Source organism: Boleophthalmus pectinirostris, unplaced genomic scaffold (genome assembly GCF_026225935.1).
Source record: "Boleophthalmus pectinirostris isolate CB_2022bp ecotype Guang Dong unplaced genomic scaffold, ASM2622593v1 HiC_scaffold_7, whole genome shotgun sequence".
In the NCBI taxonomy this organism is placed as follows: Eukaryota; Metazoa; Chordata; class Actinopteri; order Gobiiformes; family Gobiidae; genus Boleophthalmus; species Boleophthalmus pectinirostris.
The window spans coordinates 27,555,366-27,582,342 of record NW_026571473.1 but is presented as its reverse complement, the minus strand read 5'-3'; the positions used below and the strand labels follow the sequence as shown (position 1 = coordinate 27,582,342).

At 37.8% G+C, this 26,977-nt stretch overlaps 1 protein-coding gene across 1 annotated transcript; it reads left to right on the top strand.

Moving 5' to 3' along the window:
* On the top strand, positions 1-26,782 carry dipk1a (divergent protein kinase domain 1A). Its single transcript, XM_055165248.1, has 7 exons — positions 1-241; positions 22,789-22,917; positions 23,116-23,223; positions 24,563-24,733; positions 25,598-25,631; positions 26,114-26,335; positions 26,383-26,782. The coding sequence occupies exons 1-7, from the start codon at positions 188-190 to the stop codon at positions 26,691-26,693; spliced, it is 1,029 nt and encodes a 342-aa protein (XP_055021223.1). The 5' UTR covers positions 1-187; the 3' UTR covers positions 26,694-26,782.
* Positions 26,783-26,977: the final 195 nt, after the last annotated feature.

Genomic DNA, 26,977 nt, shown 5'->3' with positions numbered 1-26,977 from the left:
CCTTCTCTCCTCACAGCAACGCGGCGACGCTGAGACATAATGCTCCGCTCTGGAACATTTCAGGCTTACTGCGTTGTAGTGACGGAGGAGGCGTAGGAGTCTGGAGAAGTAGCCCTTTTACGCGTGCACAGATGTAGATTTTGCCTCCCGATTCGAGCAGCCGGTGTGAGATGCGCTACGTTTCGCCATGGCAAGAGCTCCGGTTCCGTGGGGGGTGTTCAGGAAGCCGCTGTACGTGCAGGTAAGCGGCGGGAAACCCCTCTTCACACCGGGGTAAAAAGTCCAGCGTTGTGGTCAGACTACCAGTGCGCAACGCTGACTTCAGGCTATGGAGCTCAACTAGTCATTCAGTTTGACCAGTTATTGTTTTTACAGCTTGGATTTTGAGCACATCCCTTCATTTTTTTTTTTGACTAACCAATAATTTTGCAACTTCCACGCGCCTTCAACTCACATGTGGCGATCATAAAACCTAGAATATGTTGCCAGACAATGCGCAATATTCGTCCATTTACGCGTCGTCTCTTTTGCTCTTTCCTTAACCCCTGTGTGGACTGTCTTCTGTCATAAAGTCACTTGATGCTCGTCAGGATTAGACCCCCAACCCCCCCCCCCCTCGCCACCCCCCAGGCTCGTTTCCATAGCAACCTCATCCGTGATGCAGCAGCTGGCCAAATGAGCGTAGAGCAACATCATGACATTTTCTGAAACTTATCATAACTTATCGTGTCATTTGCGCTGCTCTGCACACAGAATGATTCAGGGATTGACCATATTTGTGCATGAGTAGCCAGGAAAGCAGTTTGTGTTTATTTATCTTATAACGGATAGCACTTTACAACAGCAAAAAAGAACCAAAAAGACCATTATAAGGATATGAATAAAAGATCACTATTTTCTGATCTATGATTTAATGTTGTTTCCTCATTATAAACATATGGAATTTTGTTATATTCATACATATTTAACACACAAACCCTGCATTTTTAGGTTGAGGTATTCTCTCAAACAGAAAACACTGTGTTCCACCTTGTGATGTCATGTGGTATGACAGGACGCTCTCCACTGTGTTTTTAAACTCCATATACTTTTCCTAGAATCATTGGGTTAATTTCAGCCGTGGAATTTCCTATCGCTGCAAATAAAAAGTAAAAGGTAGCTGTTTACTTGAGAACTATAGCTTCATGACATCACAAGGTGGAAAAGAACATTTTGAGCTTAGGAAATGTACACAGACTGATAATAAATGATTACTTAAACATGTGTGAATAAAACAAAACTCCGGGCATGTTTTTAAAATGTCTTAAAATTTACAAGAGACAATTTTGTGTAACATATGAAGTTTAATAGGGACTGCAGTTCTTAAGTCATTTAGTCAATGAATCGATATTGATACGGATATTAGTACATCCCTTTTGACTAGTAGGCTACCCCTCTGTGTACATTAGTTTGTTGCATAAGATCCTAATACTTTGAAAGCTTTTGCAGTGCCATGCAAAGCACCCTTTTAGTCAGCTAATCTATGCACAGGGAATGTCTTTAGTTGACCGAGAATATTGAACAGGCCAACAGCCTTAAACAAAAAAATCAAAACTGGAAATCGACTGATATTGGTTTTGAATACAGAGCAACCCATGGCCGCTATTTTTGGGTCGATATCTTGGGCCTATTTACATTATTTTTCCTCAAATTCTGTCATTTTAATTTACTACAAAGTCACTCACATCAACTTTTTTACTACAAACCTATAAGAGAGAGGTGTAGTAACATTTTGTGCAGTTATCTCTTTGTATTCAAGTGTTAATATAAAGCTTTGTGTGTTTTTTTAGGCTGCAGATTGCCCAAAACAAAATACTGGCCAATGCTGGAAATGTATATCTGATATCACATACACAAAAAGTCCAAATATCGCCCTGATATATTGGCCAAACAATAAATCTGTCTCTAAATCTCTAAATGTCTTAAAACCTAAAAGTATTTGTTTGGGCAGACTCTGAGTAAGTCCAGACTAAACAAGCAGGACTTAAAGAGGGACCGATCAGTCAGAGTCAACATATTTAGATGCAGAATCAGGGCTAGTCTACTCCATGTTTTCCTGTCAGCTGTTCCTGTTTCAAGGGTTGCCACAGTGAATCACCTGCCTCCGTCTGACCCTGCTCTTATCCTCGTCTCTTGTAGCAACTAATTCACAGCGGCTTAACTTTATTTATAGGCTAGCAGGGCTGAAGTATTTGGAAAAAAATATCAAACTGTGATTTTTCTGACAAGCATTTTGATTGTGATTTGGTTTGAGTATAGGATAGGACAGGATTCTTTTCAAAGTTCACATTTTAAACAAAAAAGCCTGAAATAAGAACTGACAAGCTAATACAAGAATCACATTTCAGAAGATATTTGTACAGATATAAACTACAAGGTTAGCAGTTTTTGTACAGAATATTTTGCTGTTTGTGGAGGAAATTATATTAAAAACTCCAGCCTTTGCCATCCATTCAAACTTTGATATGACTGTGATGATTGATCTGGCAGCCAGAGATGTTTATGCGTATTCACTAAAGTAGCGATTTACGTTGATGGACTGATGTGACTTTCTTTTGGAACAGTGGGTGAAAGCCATCGAAAAGAATTTTTGAGTTTAAGTCGAGCTGATTTGAAATGCAAATGACTGTGTTATCTGATCGAGGCAAATCTGATCATTTGATACGCTTTGTCACTGGGCTGGTCTGCAGACTGAAGACATGTCCCATCTAGTATCAACAACAGGTATGCATGGCAGAGATTGAGCAGTGTGTTTTTCATGGTCCATACGATTGTTTAGACTACACATCAGCCGATAACTGATAAAAACTCTATCGATATTTTTGGGCTGATAAATAGACTCGATTCTGAAATTAAAATGCACAACAAACTGACCCACAGCCCTTTAATCTATAAAATCTCTTAACTATAAATCTATAAGAGAGTTGTGTAGTTTTGTGCAGTTATCTTTTCTTACTTAAAGGTGCACTCTGTAACTTTTTGGTTGGGCGTCTGTCATCTTCTTATTTCTATGGATATGTCATGCTTCTATGTAGAACATTCCACTATATGACATTAAACAGATCTACTTGATGGTTTTATTGCTCAAAATTACCTAAAAAAACAGGCATTCTGATTGTGAGTGAAGTTGCCTCTTCACAGATCTGACTTGTAACTTGGTCTGGTCTCCATGAAGAAAAGCATTTGACGGATGCTCCTCTAGAAAAGTCACACAATGCAACTTTAAGTCTTATGTGTATGATTTAGAAAGCTGATTGGCCAAATCAAAATATCGGCCTGTAATGGAGATTTAAGTCTGATAGCTGATCTGCTAAAAAAAAGAAAAGCAAATGTCGGTCCAGTATATCGGCAATCTCTAATGCATTGCTCTTATAGGGTGCATTCCAGAAGGTTAAAAGTGTTTCATAATTTTGCCTATTACTCAATTACGCACAGATGCCATGGAGTAGATAGCAGCTGTCCCCTGTGCCATCAGCTCATGCCACACAGGAACCACATTTGCAATCAGTGTACTGTTATTATAAAGCAAAACTCTAGAAATGACTAGAACCTACCAAAACCTGTGTGGTGAACTTTTCAGGTCTAAATGAGTCAGAGCGCTCGAGTCTGATAATGAGTAACAGTTCTATAAAAAGCTCCAGAGGCTGAAAATGTGAAACTGCTGCAGCTTCTCTGCTGTGTTCACATATAATTATGGTACCTCTTTCACTGTGGAAAGAGTTCAGTTTTGTGTGAGGAAATGAAGGTAAACTCAGCTGTGACTGTAGCTTTTTGTGCAATGATGACTGAAACTAGAATATATCTGAAAAGACATTTAGGGTCTCTTCATGAAAAGTCAGTCAGAAAATAATCTCCAATGTTCAACATGTCTTCAAACTTAAAGGTGCATTGTGTAACTTCTGGTGGAGGGCTCGTCAAATGCTTTTTGTTCATGGAGATGTTATTGCCTTGACTGGAATGTTTCATAGTATCGCAGAGCAATGAAATCTGTGGAAACAAGCAGGTGACAGACCCTGAACCAGAGAGTTACACAGTGCACCTTTAACTCATTCTTAAAGGGACAGTTCAGAATTTTGGACATAGGCCCTCATTTCCTAGTGAGCCAGAGCATTGGAGACATGTGGAGACACTTTTTTAAATATTCCATTCAGTCCTTGTATTTGCAGAGGTCGATGGTGCTAGGCTAGTGCATGTCAATGGCCATAGTTAGCCTGCCATTAAAAACAGTCTTACCCACTCCACAAAGCACCTGAAACAAATCTATTATAACGCCAGACTGTCAATGTAAATGTTTTATGTTGATAGAATAATGTTTGAAAAAAAACTAACCTTGCATCACATGAATTGTCGTATGTTTAGGGACTATTTTCTCATATATCATTCCGCAGCTGCCAAGCTTTCTATCAGGAAGTACAACTTGCTGCTGCTGCTCAGGCATAAATCCTTCAAATGCAAGGTTGGTTTCAATTCTAAAATTATTTTATCGACACAGACATTCACATCGACAGTCTGGCGTTATAATTGTTGTGCTTCGGGTGTTTTGTGGAGTGGGTAAGTCTGTTTTTAATGGCAGGATAACTATGGCCATTGACATGCACTAGCCTAGCACTAGCAACCTCTGCAAATAAGAAGACTGGATGGAATATTTGAAAAAAATGTCTCCACACATCCCCAACAATCTTGTTCACTAGGAAATGAGGTCCTATGTTCAAAATTCTGAACTGTCCCTTTAAGAGGGGATATTACAGTACTATTGGGGTATTAATTGCTAACACATACAACATATTTATATCACCATGTTACCTTTTATTGTTTTGAAAATGCTATATATACTTAAAACAATGTATTGTTGGACAGAGTTGTACTGCTAACTGTAATTAGGGTTTGAATAGATCACTAGATTACTCAAACGTGCAAGGATGCATGAGAAAAAAACTCTTTGGGCATGTTTTGGATGAGAGAACAACATTATAACATGGTATAAAGCGCCAAAATACCCCCTCTTTAAACCTCACTATTTTCATGACCAGGCTTTCTCACAGGGACTGACCAAACTGACTGTCCTCTAGAACCAAAATAGCAACAAAGTAAACCAGACATAGCCAAATAAGGCAGGCTCATAGAGTTGGCTACTTGACTGGAACAGCCATCAGGTCAGCCATCAAAAAATCACTGCACAGATGACGCTGATAATTTACTCTGGCAACAAAAATGTAATTGTGATGATTGTGTAATATCATAATCTGGTTAGATAAACAAATATGGAGTTTCATTATAATCCTCACATCTGAGATAAATATAATAAAAGACCGGAGTGTGGCTTGTGGTAGAGCTGCAGTGCATATGCAGAGTGAGTGCAGAAGGATGCAGAGTATGGCTTTTGAAACCCACTTTCTGTTCCTTCTACTCTGTTCTGTTTTTCAATAAAGCTTATGAAAATGACAAAAATGCTTTAAATTATGGATTGATCTATCACTGGGCCATATGACAAAAACATTGACTGTGATTTAATTAGTTTGTTTGTTTTATTGAAAATTATTTTAAAAACAATAAACAATACAGACTTTCAATATTTGTTGCTGAAAGGCACAGTATGTATCTTTCTAGAGGTGGCATGTCACAGAGGTGGGACCAAGTCGTTGTTTTGCAAGTCTCAAGTAAGTCTCAAGTCTTTGACCTCAAGTCCAACTCAAGCCGGAAGTCAAATACAGGCAAGTCCAAATTGATTCTCGAGTCACTGTTCCAAAAGTCCAAGTCAAGTCCAAGTCATCTGCTTTGAGCTTCAAATCATTTCAAGTCTTTAAAACAAAGTACCAAATATGGCGTAGATTTTTGCAATTTAAATGACTTTTAAGATAAACTCTACTTAAAAAGGCATGGTATATTCATATATAAGTATTTATAGAGTATATAAGAGTTGTAGAAATTCATTTAGTTATTTTTTCTTTTTCAAATGTCTTGACAAGATCTCAGAGTGAACCATCATGGTCAGAATAGAAAGGATTCAGATTTAAAAGTGCTTCTCAAAGCAGACGCCTCAAGTCCAAGTCAAGTCCCCAGTCGTTGACCTTCAAGTCTAAGTCAAGGCCCAAGTCTTAGTCCATTTTATCAAGTCAAGTCTCAAGTCCTAAAAGTTGTGACTCAAGTCTGACTTGAGTCCAAGTCATGACTTACAAGTCCTCACCTCTGGCATGTTACCTCTATGATTACACAAAAATAGAAACCACCAACCATAAAACCACACTTTGGAAAATCCTCCATGAAGATAGATTTTTTTATTCCATATTACAAAATATTATAGCAAAAGAAACAAAATTTGTGGAGATGCAAGCCTGCTTACAGTAAGGGTGAACATTTGTACACATTTTTCATTGCAAAACTCACTGCAATACTCCATTTTTAGGCTTCAAATACTTTTTTCCTCCAAAGTCTGAACTCTGCTACAAACCAGATGCTTTTACTGACAGAGGAATGGCTGTAGACCACTCCATTAAAAACACTGATACCGATTCAAAAACCTTTCATTTTATTCTCACCTCCTCCTCCTCCTCTTCTCTGTAGCCTAAGTCGTCATAGGTGTATCTTGTGATTGTGGTTGGACAGTAGCAGGGCTTGGCGTTTCACACAGAGCTGTCAGATTCAGTGAAAACAGAAGAGACAGAGCGCTCTCCAGGGACGGCCACCAGCTCTGCGTTTTCTAGGCCACCTCCGCCTCCCACCGACATCCTCTCAAGTGTCACTCATCCACACTGTCAAGACCAAACACAGGCAAAGAATCGGACACATGAGGAATCAGAAACCTGTCATTTACAAGATATTTTAAGGCTTTGTCGTAGTTAGTGTTGGACATTGTGGTGATTATTAGCTTTGGGCTATTTCTCTCTATTTTATATACAATTTTCAAATAAATAACAAAGAGGTTGCGCTCACATTCTTCAATTGTATATTATAATGTCAGATGGAATGCAGGAGCCTGTATGGGAGATATTTTGTTTCCAGTTTATTTGTGCTGACCGAGAAGGCGTTAAACTTTGTACCAGTTTTTAGTTCCCGTGGATAGGCCCAGTGATTACAGTAATTAACTAACTGACAATTAAACAGCAAATTGTACCACAGAATTTCTGACCTGTCCACCAGCTCAGTTTAAAAGGATTTTATCGTGGTGTAAACGCAACTTATAAAACAACTTATAAAACATAACATACTGTACATATAATCTGTACCTTACCAAGTAGTAGTTTTATATGTAACAAAAAGAAGCATGGCATTATTAATATAAAAAGTTTCATATAAGATTGAGAAAAAGAAAAATATCAGGCACTCACTTAGTTACAAAATATTTAAAAGCCTTTATTGTGAGCAGACAGGAAGCATTAAAAACACACTGATGCATATCAGCTTGCTCCTTCTTCAGGGTGTGATGGATATCTCATATAAGATATTGAAATTGTACATTCTTAAGCGTAACACATGATTTTAATAAAGAAATACTCAATTCCAATTTTGAGACTACAATGGCAGCAAAAGCAGAACTGTTTAGACAGTATAAACATAATAATAAGTTTAATATGTGCAGGATACTGTAGATAAAATGTGAAGTTAACTATATTTGACATAAACCAGGACTAAATCAGAACTAGACCAGGACTAAACCAGGTCTAAACCAGAACTACACCCGGACTAAACCAGGACTCAACCAGGACTAAACCTGAACTATGCCAGGACAAAATGACTAAATTAGGACCTTACATATCTGTACCTTACTTAGGGACAGTTCAGAATTTTGGATATAGGACCTCAGTTCCCAGTGAGCCAGAGTGTTGGAGACGTGTGGAGATACTTTTTAAAATATTCCATCCAGTCCTTGTATTTGTAGAGGTCACTGGTGCTAGGCTAGTGCATGTCAATGACCATAGTTATCCTGCCAATAAAAACAGTCTTACCCACTCCACAAAACATCCGAAGCAAATCTATTATTACGCCAGACTGTAGATGTGAATGTCTGTGTTAACCGAATCATTTTTGAAGTAAAACCAACATTGCATTTGAAGGATTTATGCCTGAGCAGCAGCAGCAGCGAGTTGTACTTCCTGATAGAAAGCTTGGAAGTGGCGAACTGATATATGAGAAAATAGTCTCTCAACATGCAACGATTCATGTGATGCAATGTTACTTTTATTTAAAATATTATTCTATGAACACTGACATTCACATCGACAGTCTGGTGTAATAATAGATTTTATTCGTGTGTTTTGTGGAGTGGTAAATGGTCACATTTTTCTATAGTGCTTTTCCACCTTCAAGGCACTCAAAGCGCTTTACAACACTCATTCACACACACATTCACACACCAGTGTACACAGACACTGTGGGCAAGGTTGGTTAAGTGTCTTGCCCAAGGACACAACGGCAGCATTCATCTGTGGGAGCTGGAATCACACCAGCCAACCTGTGGGTCAGTGGATCTGACTGCTCAACCTGTGATGTTTATGTCGAGAGCAGGATTCAAGCCACCAACCTTCAGATCAGTGGGCGAATGCTCTACCAACTGAGCCACTGCCGCGAGCTACTGGAGTGGGTAAGACAGTTTTTAGTGGCAGGATAACTATGGCTATTGACATGCACTAGCCTAGCACCAGCGACCTCTGCAAATACAAGGACTGGATGGAATATTTTTAAAAGTGTCTCCACATGTCTCCAACACTCTGGCTCACTAGGAAATGAAAAATTTTGAACTGTTTAAGTATATTTCACAGTGTATACTTCTTACTTTTACTTCATCTGAGAGCAGGTATCTGTACTTTCTACCCCACTACTTTTTTTAACAGGACTGAAAAGTAAGAATACTTTTATGATAGTCCTACACCAGGACTAAACCAGAAATAAACCAGCACTAAATCAGGACTCAACCAGGACTAAAGCAGGACCAGACCAGGACTAAACCAGCACTAAACCAGGACTAAATCAGGTCTAAAACATGACTCAACCAGGACTAAACCAGGACCAGACCAGGACTAAACCAGGACTCAACCAGAACTAAACCAGCACTAAACCAGGACTAAACCAGGTCTAAAACAGGACTCAACCAGGACCAGACCAGGACTAAACCAGGACTAGGCCAGCATGAAACCAGGACTAAACCAGAACCTGTACATATCTGTACTTTAGTTAAGTATATTTCACAGTGTATACTTTTTACTTTTACTTCACTACACCAGGGCTAAACCAAGACCATACTTTACAAAAATTGCTGAGCAGTTATCATTCTTACCCAATAACTCGAATATCCTGGGGGGGCTGTTTTTGGCTTATCCTCCTGTTGGCAATTCCGGCTCATGAACCTATTGATAAATTCCCTGAGGGTGTGATGCTAACCCATAAACTTAATAAGTGCAGTAGTGCAAAATACAGTAGAGTGAACTATATTTTACATAGAGCTCCACCATATAAACCTCCACATCTCTCCCTCTGTCTGCGTATACATTCTTGTCCTTTTAGAAAAATTCTCAAGTGACATTTGAGTATACATTCAAGTGTGTACTACATTGATTTGATTAGTCTAAACACTAACATCAATTAGTCTGTAATTCGAGAGAGCACTCAGTGTCAGCTTTGTGGAAACACTTGGCAAAAATCAATGGACTGTAAATGTCGCCTTACACTTTTTGAAAATGTTTTAATCTATAAATTCCACTTCTTCAATTGAAACATTGTGCCCAAAGCATTTAGCTCCTTATCCGTTAGCATCTTTCAACAGTGTTTTCCTCTCTATCTTAGAATTCAAATCACATTAAATCTGAAAACCATTCACTCAAATGAAGTGTGTAGCCCAAGGACACAAGCTCTTCCATCTGTCCTTGAGTCTCAAACTATGATATGATACTTGGTAATCAAAGCGGTCTTTACTACATTTATGGGTGTCATGTCACAATGCATCTTGGTATTGTGCATTGTGTCACTTTTCTTGTGGAGGGCCTGTCAAATACTCTTCTCTATAGATGTTATTGCTTTGTCTGGAATGTTTCACAGTATGGCATTTAAACTTTCAAACTTTCCATCTTTATGGAGACCAAATCAGGCCAAGTTACAGATCAGATCTGTGGAGAGGAGAGGATCTATGGACCCCCAATGTTTTTTAAGGTATCTGTACTTTACTTACGTATATTTCACAGTGTATACTTTTTAAGTTTTCTTAACTACTCATCAACATTTTTAAGAGGACTGAAAAGTAAAAGCACTTTTTATGATACCTTGATACCTAATGTAAAGGCTGAGGGATTTATTTTTAACACACTCATAGGCTGAACAAACAGGAATATAGAAATCAAAACAGCTAGGGGGGAAAAAGACCTACAGTTGTTTCGGCTGAAGAAAATACAGTCCAAATCTTTACCAAAATCAGTACAACTGAACCTCCATTAGATAGGGCTGTTCAATTATGGAAAAAAAACGTTATCACGATTATTTCGGTCAATATTGAAATCACGATTACTCAGACGATTATTTTTTTGTTACACAATGCATTTATTCAGCATTTCCCCCCAAAAAACCCTTTGCTATTGATAATTTACACAAAACTTTCAAATTGAAACTAAATATAGGCTACAAATATGTACCTTAGAGCAGTTTTGTGATGTATAAAACATAAAATGAATAAAATATACTTTGAACATGAAATAAGGCATAGAAAAACATAAATATATCCAAAATAAGCTGTTCTACAGTCTCTATATTTAAAAAATGTAATAAATGTACTTGTTTATATAAACAATATCACAAAGTAAACTTTGTTAAGCTTTAAATGGTTTCAACTCGATAATATGAGTTTGGAGATCGTTTGACACACAAATCAAAATTGTGATCAAAATTCGATTAATTGCACAGATTTACCATTAGATCTCCAATTCTGCGTGAAATACTTTTAGTTTTTACTCGTTAAGTACATTTTTAAATAGGTACTTTTTTCATGTGATACTTTTACTTTTTGCTCCAGTATCTGTGCTTTTACTTAAGTAACAAAATTGAGACCCAGTACAGTTTGTGGTATGGTCAGTGTTATATGAAAGCCCTTGCTCGGTATCTTGCGATCTGTATATCCCTTATTCACCTGTCTCTTCTGCTCTGGTCCAATATTCATCTCAGAGATGATTAGGTTTTGATTGACAGTAATGGTTACGAGCCCTGACAGACTTAGCTGTTGACTCAATGGGGACATGTCCTCACTGTCCGCTGTCCTCTTTATTCTTGCGGTCCGGCCCTTGATCTGAGTCTGCAGCTGGTCCAGTACTCATCTGGACAATAGTGACTCACCTCCGCTTGAAGTCTATGATGTTGTAAAAGACAAAAGCTTTTAGGTGCATCTAAATATATTTTTCCCTTAGAAATGGAAATGTAGTAGTGGGCGAAGAGCCAAATGTGAGATAAAATGTGAGTAGATAGTAAAACAGAATACTCCACTTTTGTAATATTGGCAGTGTGTTTGATTGTGTCTTTCAAAAGTTAATTAAAAATGGCTGAGCAGTTTTCGTTCTTACCCAATAACTAGCAGATCCTTGGGGAACAGTTTTTTGGCTAATCTAATCCTCCAGTTGGCATTTTCAGCTCATGAATCTTTTGATACATTCCCTGAGGGTGCGATGCTAACTGTAAGCACTGCTCTATCTGAAGTTTATTAAAATTCAATCTGAGCTTTATTTTAATGCTTTATTTTGACAAGAAAGAGCTGGTTTAGTTGGTTCTACAACAGTTGAGATGATCTGTGCTGTTAAAGAAGTCCCTCACACATAAAATTACAGTCACAAATGTTAGTCACGTAGTGCTTTTTCACCTTCAAGGCACTCAAAGCACGTCAGGGTCACTTCTGTATTTGAGAGACTGATGTTTCATCTGTATGTAGAAGTAATGTTATATATTTTAGCAGCTGGACGTGTTCTTTGTTGTCAGTATTCTCAGTCCGTCTGTAAACGGAGCAACGAACAACTTTAGCTCAGATGTAAAATCAGCCTGAACGTTTAACAGTAACGCATTTGTGTTGGAGCAGCCCGTTTGGAGTTTCAAAGGGAATTTAAAATGATATTATTTATTTAAAGAGTAAAATAACATGAGACATTTTGTTGCGTACAGTGTTGACCGGTTTTGTGAAAACAAATGTGAGGTTCAGCTGAGCGGAAGGTGGGAGAGTATTTACGACAGTGCATTTTCACAAGCAACCTGTTGGGGGAGCACCACCACCGAAGTTACTTCGTTCTGCTTTAACATCACAGAACCACTCACCCATTCACACACACATTTATACACCAGTGTACGCAGGCACTAGGGGTGAGGTGGGTTAAGTGTCACTGCAACATCTCAATTGTTCAATATCTGGAAAATATCTTGATAGTTAGACAACTCCAAAACTCAGACTGCTGACTACAGATTGGTAATTCCAGGACTGAAATCTTCCAAATGTGTCTAGTGAAAGTGTATGGAGTATAAAAACATGGTAGAGCAAGGAACAGAGTGTTTTCTGTTTGAGTGAACAACACAGCCTATCTCAGCCACACCTTTAATTACCCAGAAGCCTTATTTATATGGCCTATCCCGACAACACCGTCCGTTTCAGCGCTCTCGACCCCCTCCTTCCCCTCCATCCCACCCTGTGTCTTTAGCCCATCCTTCAGGCCGAAGACAGCTTCTTCAAAGAGGGTGGGGGGTTCCGATTCAGCTGGGTGACCATTTGGATTGGCGATTATACCCACACCCTAAATCTCCACCCAGCCATCACATCTACCCACCATCAATAAATATCGTTATCGTATTCCACTGCTGTGGCGTGGTCCTTGCTACTGAAACATGTGCTAAAATGTGTGTGAATCAAACAAAACACAACTTCACGCATGTTTTTAATGAGGAAACAACATTATAACATACATCAGAAAATAGTGTAACATAGGCGCTTTAACACAGAACAAGTAGAAGATATAAAAATCCAAAATTCTGTTCAACTTTTCACCTTTTCCAGAACTGCCCATGCTTATATTTCCATTATACCAACAGGTTTTGAACATCGTGAGAGAGAAAGAAATACACAGAGGTCGAATAGTCTACCAGTACCAGCATAATATTTCTCCAACTATATTATTAGCTTCGAAATATCACATGGTGTCCCTTTATTGTGCAGCAGACTCCAGACCTCTCCAGTCTTTTGTTACCACATATCTCAGTGCAGCCCATTACCAGTGCCCTCTGAGGGGTGGCTTTATAATCATACATAATGGATGAATACAGAATGCAACAAACAAGTGTCAGAGTGGAAACATACGGCTCCTGATCAGCGCTGGGGCTGTTTCTCGTCTGTATAGTCCAGTGTCCAGCAGAGATTACAACAAGGGTCATCTAAGTCAGACTCTAAATATTGCTTTCTTGATGTGAGCTATGAGGGGGAAAAGGGGGGTCCTACTTTTGTAAACAGATAATGCTATTAGAGATACTTTTTAGATATGTGTTTTTGGAATGATATTAAAATTGTGGCAAGTTTGCAGCTCATGCCCTCAATATTCAGTAGGGGTGTGATGCTAACTTGAGACCCTGCTCTGTCTGAAGCTGTTACTCAAATTAGACATTAATCTGAGCTTTGTTTTAACACAATCTGGACAGAAAGAACTGACGTAGCTGGAAATACAACAGGTAAGATGATGTGTAATGTTGAACAAGTCTCTCTAATAACATTAAAGTCACATAGGTAGACACTTGCACAGTTTTTGCTGAAAATCAAACACCTAAACAGGACCAAGAATGCTTATATTGATCACAGGCTCTTGAAAATTTGTTGTTTTAAATTCTTTTTTTCTTCAGTTTTCCACTTCATCTTTCATCTCTTGGGCTTTTTAAGTATCTGATATCGAACTTAAATTTCCAACATAGGCCGATATTTTGTTTTGGTCAATCTGCAGCCTAAAAAAAACACACAAAGCTTTGTTTTATATTAACACTTGAATAGAAAGAGATAACTGCACAAAATGTTACTACACCTCTGTCTTAGTGTTTGCAAATGTGTACATGTTGTCATCTGTAACTTCTGAATATTCTGTCATAAACATACAAGCAGAACTCCCCCAGCATGAGGATACTGCAAAGTATCAAGAACTAATAGTACTTATGGCATATTTATTTCAAAACACATTTTAAATTAGTTATGCTTTAAGTTAATTAATATATGCCAGACCAATGTTTGAAATCAGAGAAAGTAAGGATTCCTATCTTGCAATGATGAAGTTATACAGTCCACACTTGGAAGTTTAAGATCTTGAAAATTCAGGGGAAAATGGTTTGTGGATCAAATCGAGCAACTGTATTTTGCTTTTCACTACAGTCCACATGAAAACATATACTATTTATACTATTATAGAAAAAATATCTAGAAAACCAAACTGTTGCAAATAATGCATATGTCTAATCACTTTTCTAACTGAGAACAAAACAACAACAAATTTAACTAAAGAGCAAAAACAGAGTGATTACCGTAAGTCAGTCCAATAGAAAGTTGCTTTTCAAGATATATTAGTCGAGGTTGTGGTATCAGACAAATGGGGAATTCCCATAAAACAACCTGCAAAAGCCCAGAAGAATAATATTATACTAGAGATTGACCAATATTTTTTTTTTTTCATAGTTGATGCCGCTACCGATAGTTTAGAATCCAGAGAAAACGATGACCAATAAGATCTGACAATATTTTTGGGCCAATTTTCCCACAAATTCTGTTATTTAAAATTTCAACAAACTCACCAACAGCTCCTTTTTTAAAACAAACCTATACAAAAAAAGTGTATTCATGTTTTGTGCTCTTGTCTCTTCTCACTTAAATGTTAAAATAAAGCTTTATGTGTACTTTAGGGAGCAGGTCAGACAAAACAAAATATCGATTTGTCCTAGAGATTTAAGGCCCATACTCTAAAAATTGCAAATATCATATACATTATACCATTATTTGGAAATTTACCATGTAATTTAATCATTCCATCAAAACAACACCCACAATATTATGAATATTTCAATTTTCTGCCCTCCTATAGCTTCTTTTGGCATTACAAATCTTGACAAACACATAAAGTAAGAAAACTACACCATGAATTCTTACCATGTCACCCATTTTATAGCTACAGCGCACAGTTTTCATCCATCTTCTGACAATAGACCTTTTTAGTCCTGACTTTCCCACTCTTTTATCTAACCTGAAGCTTACACATCAGCACTTCCTTTACTTCACCTCCCTGGGTCAGACAGACTAACAGCCGTGTGGGTAGTTTTATAGGAAAAACATGAACTGCTATCCAGACCGAGTGCTTTCCTTTCCGCCCACCTCAGCACAGCTCCCACTCAAGCCAATAATTAATAGCTGTCATGGCTGCCACGATCGATATCAACTCATTATGTGTGTTTGTACAGCCCTGCTTGTACTTCTTCAATATACATAAGCCCATAGATATGCATGGAAACGATAACCACAGAGATATTGATTGTAAAAAATAAAAAAAAGCACTACTACTACAACATCTACGCATTTGCCGGCTGGGAAGATTTCCATAATCCTTGTTGCGTTTTGATGTATTTGACCAAGAGGGGGAAAAATCAATAGAAGGTAGGCCAGGCACTTAGTTGTGTGGTCATTGCTGTTAAAGCCGTGAGGTTGTATGGTCAGATTTGTAAGTGAATCGATCGATAATAAGAAAGCCAGAGAAAAAGCGAATTGCAAATAGTTGTTTTTCATAAGAACATGAGACTTAAGAAGCGTGTGAAGATAGGGATTGCTTCGTTACAAAAAAAAAAAAAAATGTATTCATTGATTGTTATTGATTACGAAATGGGGATGGGGGACTATATGCGATGTCAGGAGTCGTCGCGTTCCAATTAAGCAAATGGCAATAGGTAGGATGCATCTTGTAAAGTCACATCCTGTGCGACAATTAATCAACTAAAAAGGGGGCAGGTTTGGCAAAAGCTCACAAAATTGTTAAGATTGCACAAGAACAAACTATACATACAGAAAAGTAAAACTACACGGTATTGTCATAGTGAAAAGGCAGATTAACCTGTCCAATCGTTCCAAAACTACAAGTAGCTCACTCCACGCTTTGTCCGTTCAGCTGCTCTGCATGTAAATCATTATAATCCTAAAACAAAACATCAACGGATTAAGGGTTCAGAACTTGTCATTTTTGGTCCTGTTTAGTCCTGATGTAGACTTGGTTAGACTTTATTGATCCATAAGGGAAATTATTTGGACACAGTAGCTCACACATAACAATAAATATAATAATAACAAAGACCAAAAATATAAATGGTAATAATAAATTCTAAATAAGTAGCAAAATCAAGAGACAAGTATCAAATAAGACATTCTTATCTTGGCTTTAGTTCTGGTCTAGTCTAGACTTAGTTTTGGTTTTAGTCACTATTTTCATGTGGTCTATGCAAACAAACCATAAACAACTAAACGACTACTTTGCTCCATTTCAGTCCCATCAACAGAAAAAAGACCACATGCGCAATTCATTATGGAATAATAGTATTTCTACTGAATAACTCATCAAGTCATTTTAGACTAGTGGTTCTCAAACTGTGTGTAACCTAAACCTCCATGTGGCACACGGATCCCTCTGTAACTCAAGTATCTGCTTAATTTAAGATCAGTTAATCCACAATTACACAGTTAATATAGTAACTGTGTAGACCTTTTCCACCATAGAAATGCAATAGTCTTGTTTCCTTAGGTCAGGGGTCTCCAACCTTTAGCTCTGGCGCTACCAGTACCTCTCCACCCCCTTCCAAGTAGCTCGCCAAGGAATTCTGAAATTGACGAAATATTTGTTGTTCCATTATAAATGTATAATTTTGAAGCACAACTTTATACACTAGTAAGTGGACAATGACAAATAACCCTAACCCCCTTCCAAGTAGCTCGCCAAACAATTTCTGAATTATAAGTTTTGAGCTGAATAACAAAAATTTGATGAATAGAATGACTAATAAAATTGTAAATGTATAATTTTCATTCCTAACTTTATTTTCTGCACTAATAAATGGATAATGGTGTATGTTTTATAGGCCTATAATTGTTCCTATCTAAGGCTGTCGCTCTTATATTTACTCAATTTTTTGCAACCTCTAAAATGAGGAGCTCTCTGGCATTTTTGTTTTGTAAAGGTAGCGCACCGGAGGAAAAAGGTTGGAGACCCCTGCCTTAGGTGGTGTGAAAAGGTTGAAATCCTCTAATTTAGACTAAAGAGGTCATTGAGCATCTATTTTCACAATAAAATAATAAATGATATGTTAAATGCTGTTAATTGTGCCAGGGAATTTGTAACATCCCTTATCAAGCTGTGAGCATTTGGGTGTTACATAACCAGTTGGATTGTCTATTGTGGAATTAAAATGAAAAAAAGAGAAAATTGTGGAGATGTGTATTGTTGGATTGGACACATTTGGAGGATTTCTACAAAAATTGTGTGAGGGAGTGCCATATTGACATAGACTAGGATTACGAAGGTGTGAAGTCCTGCTGGCAGAGACACAGCATGGGCCAGGAGTTCAAGGCCAAGAAGAGACTTATTTATCTTCATGGGAAAATGTTGTTTGAAAATTCACAGTTAGAAAACTCAAATTAGATGATAGAGAGGATATATTTGTATGCAGTCAATAATACAATTTACTTTGCTTAGGATAAAAAGTGCAAAAAACAAAACATGTACAATAGGTAAAATCCTCCATCTGAAATAGTCCTGACCAAGCCTAGTTCAAGAGTTGGAGAGCTGGGTCCCTGGGTGCACCCACTGCCCCTGACAGGTTGCCCAAGCTGCATTAAAGGATGGGTTAAATGCAGAGTATACATTTCTATATGGGGACAATAAAGTGCTTGGAGTTGTGGTTTGTTTCATTCAGACAAATCCTGCATATTTAGGTTGAATTCTTCTCTCAAACTGAAAACAACTTTGTTCAATCTTGTGATGTCAAGTGGTAATACAGCAAGTGCTTTTAAATTCCACACACATTCATTAGAATCACTTGGATGATTTCAGGGCTGGAACTTCCAATCTCTACTGAGGTACAATGAGCTGTTAATTTGAAAACTACCACTTCATGAATGAATGCCTTTATTTGTTAATTTCCAGACATACAGAGGAATCAAAATTGGACCTGTCACCCCATCTGTACATTTACAAACACATAATACATAACATGGAGGTATTAGACATGAACTGGACCAGCAGAGGAAGATCATGAGGATAGGTAGGATAAAAAAAAAAGAGAACAGCCCCAAGACTGTGCCCTTTTCGGGGGCATAGTATGGAACCAGCACACACAAAAAACACCTCTGCAATCTCAACACATAGTCAAAACAATACAGACATCACAACTAGATTTGCAACCGGAGAGGGTAGGGGAGTTGAGTTGACCCAACCTAGGCAAGCAGCCATCCAGATCCTGCAGCCACGTGGCGCTGGATACAACAGACCCACCTACCATGCTGGGTGGGGCAAAGCTGCGAGGGCGTAGAGGAAGCGAGGAGAGGAAAGCCCCTTCCTGCTCCAGTCCAAAGACATAGACAGACTAATAATAAAGGATTACTCAAACATGTGTGAATGAAACAAAACATAACTCCAGATAGGTTTTAGAGGACACAACAACATTATAACATGACTTAAAGCTCCCAAGAGTCAATTTTGTGTAATATAGGAGTAAAGTATGTGAAGGATTAGTCTTGATGAAGGATACAACAAGGACAGTCTTGTTCAAGGACACAACAACAACACTTGGGCGAGGTTTGAACTGGCTAGCCTCTTGTTCATGGATAAATGCATAACCCCTGCAGGATTACCAGTTCATACAGTATTTTATCACCAGTTTATCTAGTTATGACCCTCTAAAATACAATGCGAATTGAACCATTAAATGTTTTCCCAAACCATTTAAGCCACGTCAATTAGCAGCTAACTGAGACACCCTCCACTATTTCTATTGCATTCTCTAAATAGCTTTAATTAACAGAAAACAGTGTTAGTGGTCTGGCAGTTCAACAACAACAACAGGGTAATACTTCAGCCCTCTCCAGTCTCATTAGCCCCGGTCTTTTTCCCAGTACAGCTTGTGTAGATCTATAATGCATTGGCCCTATTGAAAAACATTAGAGCACCACTTTCCACCAGTTATAAATGTTTTTTGCACCGAGCATCTGACAGTGATGGACTCCCACTGCTGCAACCTCCAGACCCTTTCATTTGGAGCTCTCCGTTTGGCTCAAAATGACTTCAAATAACACTTTCTCTATCTGAGATGCCATGTTTTAACAGTCTACGCTGCAAAAATGTTATAATAAAAAATGACTTGGATTCAGATTTTTTTTTTGTTTAGTTTTTGTTTTAGCGACACTACCAAAATATACTTAATAAATATACTGAAAATATACTAAAGTCAAAACCTAGTTTGAAAAATGAACTATACTGAAGTAGAAATACCTTAAAATCAGGATGAATATTCAGACATTTTAACATGTAAAATTATTAAATTAATAACCTGGGTAGTCTGTCCCTTAAACTGCTTATAGAGAACACATACACGTTTTCCTAGCCTGATTCATCAGCTGGTTTCACTTCGTAGAAACCTGACTGACCTCACAGTGTTAGGATTCATTCGCTTGACAGTAGGCGGGTACTTTTTCATTTAACCAATCGCTGCTATTTGGTCATGAAGTATGTAATATGCCACTAATGGGGCTAACTGGTATATGAAGCTTTTCTCAAATCCCATAGGAAGAAGAGCAATAACTTCTTTCCCCTTGATAAAATTCACCAAACATTCTCTTTGTTCCAGCTTTAAATCCTCAATCTCAGGAATCGTTGACAACACAGAATATATGACTCTTTGCTGATTGACTGGTGCCTGAACTTGCACTTCCAGGGGTTTTGCGAACTGTCTAGTGTATTCTGACTCCTCACCTAGTCGCTGGAGAGAAATTAAATTGAGCAGAGGCTCTAGGTGGCACCAGCCTGGCTAACGTTTTCCAGTCATGTCTCATGAATTCACTCACTGAGCTGCAGAGGCTGAGGGTTTAGGGAGTGACCATTCAGATCAGAGAGAGCCATTTTAGGTTTAAACCAACTGGATTGAAACTGGCAACCCAAATAATACACTCACGTGGAGCTCCTGCTTGAGACCCAAACCATAAAATAATAACATGAACAAGTTTGCCGTTATGTCCAAAGTAAGAGCAAATCAGGACTACAATTGTTATCAGTAAACAGCTATAATTGATTTGATTGATTGATTTACCTCTTATCTGGGGAAATACAGTCATTAATCAAACTCTTACATACAGTTACTTTAAGTATACTGTTTGAAGGAGAATGCAATAGTAATGAAGTTCATATATTGTTGTTAATGCATCTGCACCACAGACAAAATGCTTTCAGACCTGATCCATATGTCACTATATCTTATACAATCTAATTTATCTTCGTGTAGTGGTATTGACAATGCATTTCTCTCACTGCCAGTCATAGCAGTCTGCTTGAACTACATGTACAGTAATCCAAATGAAGGCTTATAAGAGCTCTACCTGATTTTTACTGTCTTAAAAATCTGTAAAACAAAACTAGCTAATTTTAAACAGCTTGTAGTGGTCAAAAGTTACGCCTCAGTTACCTTAAGCATCTGAACATTTAGGTTTAGGTTTGCCATGACAATAAAGCTAACAACAAGTAGTATGCTAATGCGCACTTCCTGATTATTGGACACTAAAAAAAACTTTTAAATTAGATGCAGACAAAATTTGGTACAGGACCTTTTAAAAAGCATTCAAGTTTCAAACATCCAATGGGTAAATTATTTAGTTCTACAGCCTTAATTTGTGAAATATAGATGGAATACTTTTTTAAACAGGAACAATATTTCGTAGTTGAATTTACTCAATAATGCAAAAATAAATAAATACATTCACTTAAAATATTAACTAACGCTACACATGGACATTTCTTGTGTATTTTAAAATGCTGATTGATGAATGATGTCACCCACTTCAGCTAAATCTCTGTTGTGGTGTACATGTGTTTGATCACGCACAACAATCAGGGAAAGAAACTCCAGGGGCTAAAAACTACGCTCTTTTACTCATACTCATATTCACTTCTGTGTTGAGATATAATTATGTCAAGGCTGTTTCGACTGTAGAGGGAGTTCTGTTTGAAGTGAGATTTAGGTGAAGTCCGTGGTGACGTCTTCATAAGTAAAATTAAACTCCTCAAAGACACACAGAGGACTGAGGAACCCAGATTTAGAGAGGATGACCTCAATTTAATTAGAGTACAACTTGTAGTTACAAATGTTATGTAACTAACTGCTGTCGATTTTAACTAGGTTTTTTTTTATACAAATACATCTGCCATTGCGTTATTTCACTCACTGAAGCAACACAAAAATATAATGGATTTTTTGTGTGTCAGACTTTCTAATAATTACGCTATTAAAAAAGGGTCACAACATGAATAAAAGTTAATATAAAATAATAATGCGCTTGTCAGTGTCGGGGTGTTTATTCAGAGAGAAGGAACACACTGACCCCAAAACCATTGTGCTTGTAAATTAATTATAAGTAATTAAAAGTCTAACGCATTACCTTATTTTATTCACAATGGCAAAACAGCAAGTATGAGTCATCTTATTTTTCAAACTATTCATGAGTTTCAGCTTCTTGTTATAGGCACAATTTTGAGGAGTTTTTGTTTTCAATTGTTAATTGCATTGGCAACTAGGGCTGGGTATCATTAATAAGTTGAGATACGATGCATACCTCGACACATAGGCCACGATACGATATGTATTTCGATACAGTGCACTTTCGATTCGATTTACTTCAAATCAATTCGATACGGTTCAATAAAAATAATGTCTAAATCATGGCTGTGATCCTAAAAATCATGTTGTTAAACCACTTCTTTTGCAAAGTTCATATGAAACACACTCATTTTCAAAACAGTGAAAATGACAAATGTGCTACATAAACTAGTTTCCTTCTTCTGAACAAGCAACAAAACTGTAGCGCTGTCACAAAATAATTTAGTTAACTATATCAAAAAATACTCTTGGCGATATATTGATACAGCATTCCACGATATCGATACTGTATCACATTAAGCGATACGATATATCAATTTTTCAATAGTTTTGCACACTCCTAATGGCAACAGTCCTAATTTTTCATCTTTTTTCGTTCTGCAAACTTAAAATAAATTTTTAACAATTGGGCATTGTAATCATGCAGCAGACTAATTAGTTTTGTAAACGACTTTGTGAAAACACTGGTAACACCTCCATCATTCACACTGCAGATTGTCTGGTCAGCCGGGAACTTGGAACAAAATAAATTTAATGATTTTTTTCAGTGTTATCAAATCATGTTTGTAATGTTATCAAATCATGTTTGTATAAATAAACCAGCAAAGTAAAGGATTCATCGTTTTTGCTAATTCACTGTTGAGTTTTCTCACCACCTAAAATGACTAAACCCACCTCTATTTCGGTCGCAGCTGAATAAATCTTCAACTCTATCAACGACCTGCGTATCAGACTTGAATGGTGAATAGCTCCACTGTAGAGTTCTTGTCGATATCCTGTGTGTAAAACTCCAGGACAGCTCTCATTCCCACTCAACAGCAGTGATGAAATGAAAGTATTGTTTTATGAATAGTCACGGTGTAATGTCTCTGCCCTCAGGCTCGGTACCTGCACATGAAGTACCTGTTCTTCTCATGGCTCGCTGTGTTTGTGGGCAGCTGGATCGTCTATGTGGAGTATTCATCCTACACAGAGCTCTGCAGGGGACAAGAGTGCAAAAAATATATTGTGAGTATTTTAATTATGAAATTATATTGTAATTTGAATTGTATTAATATATTCATAGGTTTCAGCTTCCTATTATGTGTAACATTTTCAGGACTTAAAATTGTCCAAACTCCTCATCATTTTGAGAAACATGTAAACATATATACAGGAATCTGATGTGATGGAATAATGTTGTGATCTTTTTCTTATCATCTGTAGTGTGACAAATACAGAAAGGGGGTGATTGACGGCTCGGCCTGCAGCAGTCTGTGTGAAAAAGACACTCTGTACCTGGGAAAGTGTTTCACAGCTAAAGCCAACAGCCAGGTAGCTCACAAGCCTCTCACCAAATGTTCAAATATAGGGAAAACACACAGAGAGGGAAAAAACAAGACCCAAATCTCAGTGTTTTAAAATTATTATTAAACTAGAAAAGCACTCAGAGAGCGCAGACCTCCGCCAAGGACTACCCCCATTTTTTATATAAATTGCAATAAAATCTGTCTTCTGGATCAGATCCGGATCAGCCTTTGGAATATGAAAGAGGATCCCATTGTCCATCCCTGACTCAAATTTCATGAGGTTTGGTCAATAATTAACCGAGATATTGAGAAACAAAATTTTTGGCCCCATTCACCACAATGTTAACTAAAATTTCAAAGTGATCCAGAATCTAGGATTTCTTCCGGATCACCCCCAAAATGAAATCAGTTCTTCCTTTTCACATTTTCAACAAATCCTGAAAATTTCATCAAAATCATTCATAACTTTTTGAGTTATGTTGCTAACAGACAAACAAACAAACAAACAAACAAACAGACAAACGCCGGCAAAAACATAACCTCCTTGGCGGAGGTAAATATAGTTTAAAATTACAATTTGCCTCCTCTGTTGCTGGAATGGGTGTTTTGATTTTCTGCCCTTGATAAGAATTTGTTTTGAGATTTGCATTGTAAACAATTGGACAAATGTTCTATTTAGGTCAGACATTGGCTCAGGGGCCAAATTTGGCCCGCGATATAATTATATTTGGCCCGCGAGATCATATCAAATATGTATAAAAGCTGACCCGCCAGCTACAGATCAGCTATAGAGACATTATTTATTTAAAATTTTGTTATCTTATATTTTGCTTGTTCTGGATTCAATGGTTGAGCAAAACTATTATTAAACATTTATTTTAATAAGAAAAAGTTTGTCATTACATAGCTCGAAAGAAGAGAAAACATGCAGATATTGTTGAAATTGTTCAAGAAATATTTAGTTTGGCCCACAACTTAGTCCCGTGTTTTTTTATTTTGGCCCTCTGTGAATTTGAGTTTGACACCCCTGATTTAGGTCATTTTTTGTTTCGTGCTATTGCCATGTTCTTCTATCAACATATTGTCATCCCATATAATCTGGAACTGTATCCTCCCTCCACATATTCCAATAGACTTGACGTAAGTGTATTAACCAAAACAAATGCATGATCTGTTTGTGTCAAAGCACAAATGCCAGCACATGATTAACAAAGGAATTTAAAAAATTGCGTTTGATAGACACTTTAGCAGCTGTGGCTAGATGTCCCAAAACTGAATGATTGCCTCTCTCCCAGATCTACCTGCATTTGAAGAGAAAGTAGTTAGGATTAGCTCACCAGATAACACGCCTGTCCCTCGTGCAGGTGTACTCTGGGAGCTGGGCCGACCTGGATGCTGTGATTAAGTGTCAGCTGGACGACGCCCCTCGATACGACTTAGGAAACGAGCCGAGGAGAGAGGCTGCGTCCTTTGACGCCCCCGCCAAAGGCACCTCTGTGGAGCAGTTCAGAGAGATGATCTACAACCACCTCAAGGTCTGGGAGTCACTTTACTGATAAACTCAAAGCAGAAGTAGGGAACTTTATGTGGGTTTGTGACAACATGGTTAACTGCATTCACATATTGTATCTTAAATATGATTCAAATAAGCCAACAAAGTACTTTTGACTAAGATCTATCTAACATGAATGATGAATAGTAGTTTGCATACAGTAGTGCTGTGGTCTCAACCAACCCTGAGCTATCAAGTTGTACTTCTAACAACACTAAACAACACATACAGGATTACTCAGATGTTACAGCTTTGCCTGGAATGTTCACAATATAATCTAATCTGTCTGGCAGGTATACCTATACAGGTTGGCTTTTGCTGAAAAATACCTTTAAAAACATACATTTTTACTGTGTGAGTGGGGCATCTCTCCACAGTACTGACGTGTAATGTCATACTCACAGGCGGTGTTAGCAATTTGGGGCCCTAGGCGAATTTGCGTTTGGGACTCTCATTATAATGCACTGTTTTGTTGTTTGTTTTTTTAATTTATTGTCTGTTTTTCCCCGGTGTTCATGAGACACGCACATCTTTATTTGAATTAGTGTGAATTGTAAACTTGTCTTTATAGTTAGATAGCCTATTAGATAACCAGAGCTGAAAGTAGTTTTATTTTTTTACTAGTACAATTACTTTTTTGTTTACATCCATTAGATATGATTACTATTTTGCTATGATTATACTGGGTCAAGCTGAGCTGTCCATTCTGATATGAAAAGGGGGAATGCTTTGACAGTTACAATAGATTTGACAATTAGATACTATTTTGATGTTTGTTTGTTTTTAAGGTAAATTACTCTCACTTAATGTCATATTGAGAGAAAATCAAATTGCTCTGTGACCTCAGGCATCAGTGACACTGAGGATGGGGGCCTATCCAGGTTTGAGGGCTCTAGGCGGCCGCCTACTGTTGCCTAATTGTAGCGCCGACTCATACTGTGGAACATTCTAACTATAGCTCTACGCCATCCACCAGAAAAGATAAAGAGTTACAGCTAAAGAACTCCTTTTAAAAAAATTGAATTAGCATAATGTAGCCACTTTAAAGCTACCGTCTGTAATTACTTTGGCTCAACAGGCCCTTCTGTAATCTGACATATCATCACTAGATGCAGTCTACTTTACTGTAGTCTGATAGTGTGCCAGCTTTGGCCTGACAGAGGATGACCAGAGAGCAGAGGTGGGCCTAAACAAAGGCCAGGTGATGGGCAGAGGGAACGGGTTTCACTCTGCCATCTACTAGAGATAAAAAAAATCAAGGATGGATGTTAGCTCTAAAGGTGGAATCACGACTTAATACAGTGATGAAAAGCCCTTTACCGGCCAGAGTTGGGGACCAGGCCAACCTGGACTCTCTCTTGAGGCCCGCTCCGCCAACTCAACGAATTCCTCCTGGCTTTAGTCCTGCAAGACCGTGAACACACACCAAAGTTACTGGGCTTCTGCGGAGACTTGTACGTTACGGAGAAGGTCCCATACTCCCCTTTGTACGGCATAACTTTACCTTGGATTTTCGAAGTCTGGATTCCCACTGGTCTACGCAGACGCATGGACCACACCCCATCTACACTAAAATCTTTCTTGAGCTAGTTGAGGAACGGGAATTTTGGCAGCTTCCTTAATGTGGCGCAGTGCAGAAAGAAGATGGTGATACTGATGAAGATTGCGTTTACGGGAGAGACTGCATGACTTCTTGTGATCTAACCAAGCATAGGTGCACGACAGATATAGCAAGACCAAATTTAGCCAAAGCTTGTGAAGCACTTAAAGACTATATACTTAGAGGAGTGCCATCAGATGTGAAGGAAGAGCTGGAAAAGCAATTGTACGCCTGTATTGCTCTCAAAGGGACCACTGAGCAAATGGAGATCGAGCACTCGCTGATCCTCAACAATCTTAAAACGCTTTTGTGGAAGAAAATCTCGCACACTAAAGACTCTTAATGAAATAATTTGCACATTTTTGTCCCTTTCTTTCAGGGTCAGAGACTTGTAACCACTGTGTATCACATAGAACTGTTAGATCATTTACAAAGGCCTATTTAAGAATATTTTAACTTAAGTACATTTATTTATGAATGCCAGTTTATATATAGGCAATACAAGTTTTATGTAATTGTGAGAAGTGACATTTTTAAAATTGGAAAATAAATTAATTTTTCTTGTCTTTTTGACCTAGTATTCTTTAACATTTCATGGTTTAGACACGAGTGCAATCTAACGACATC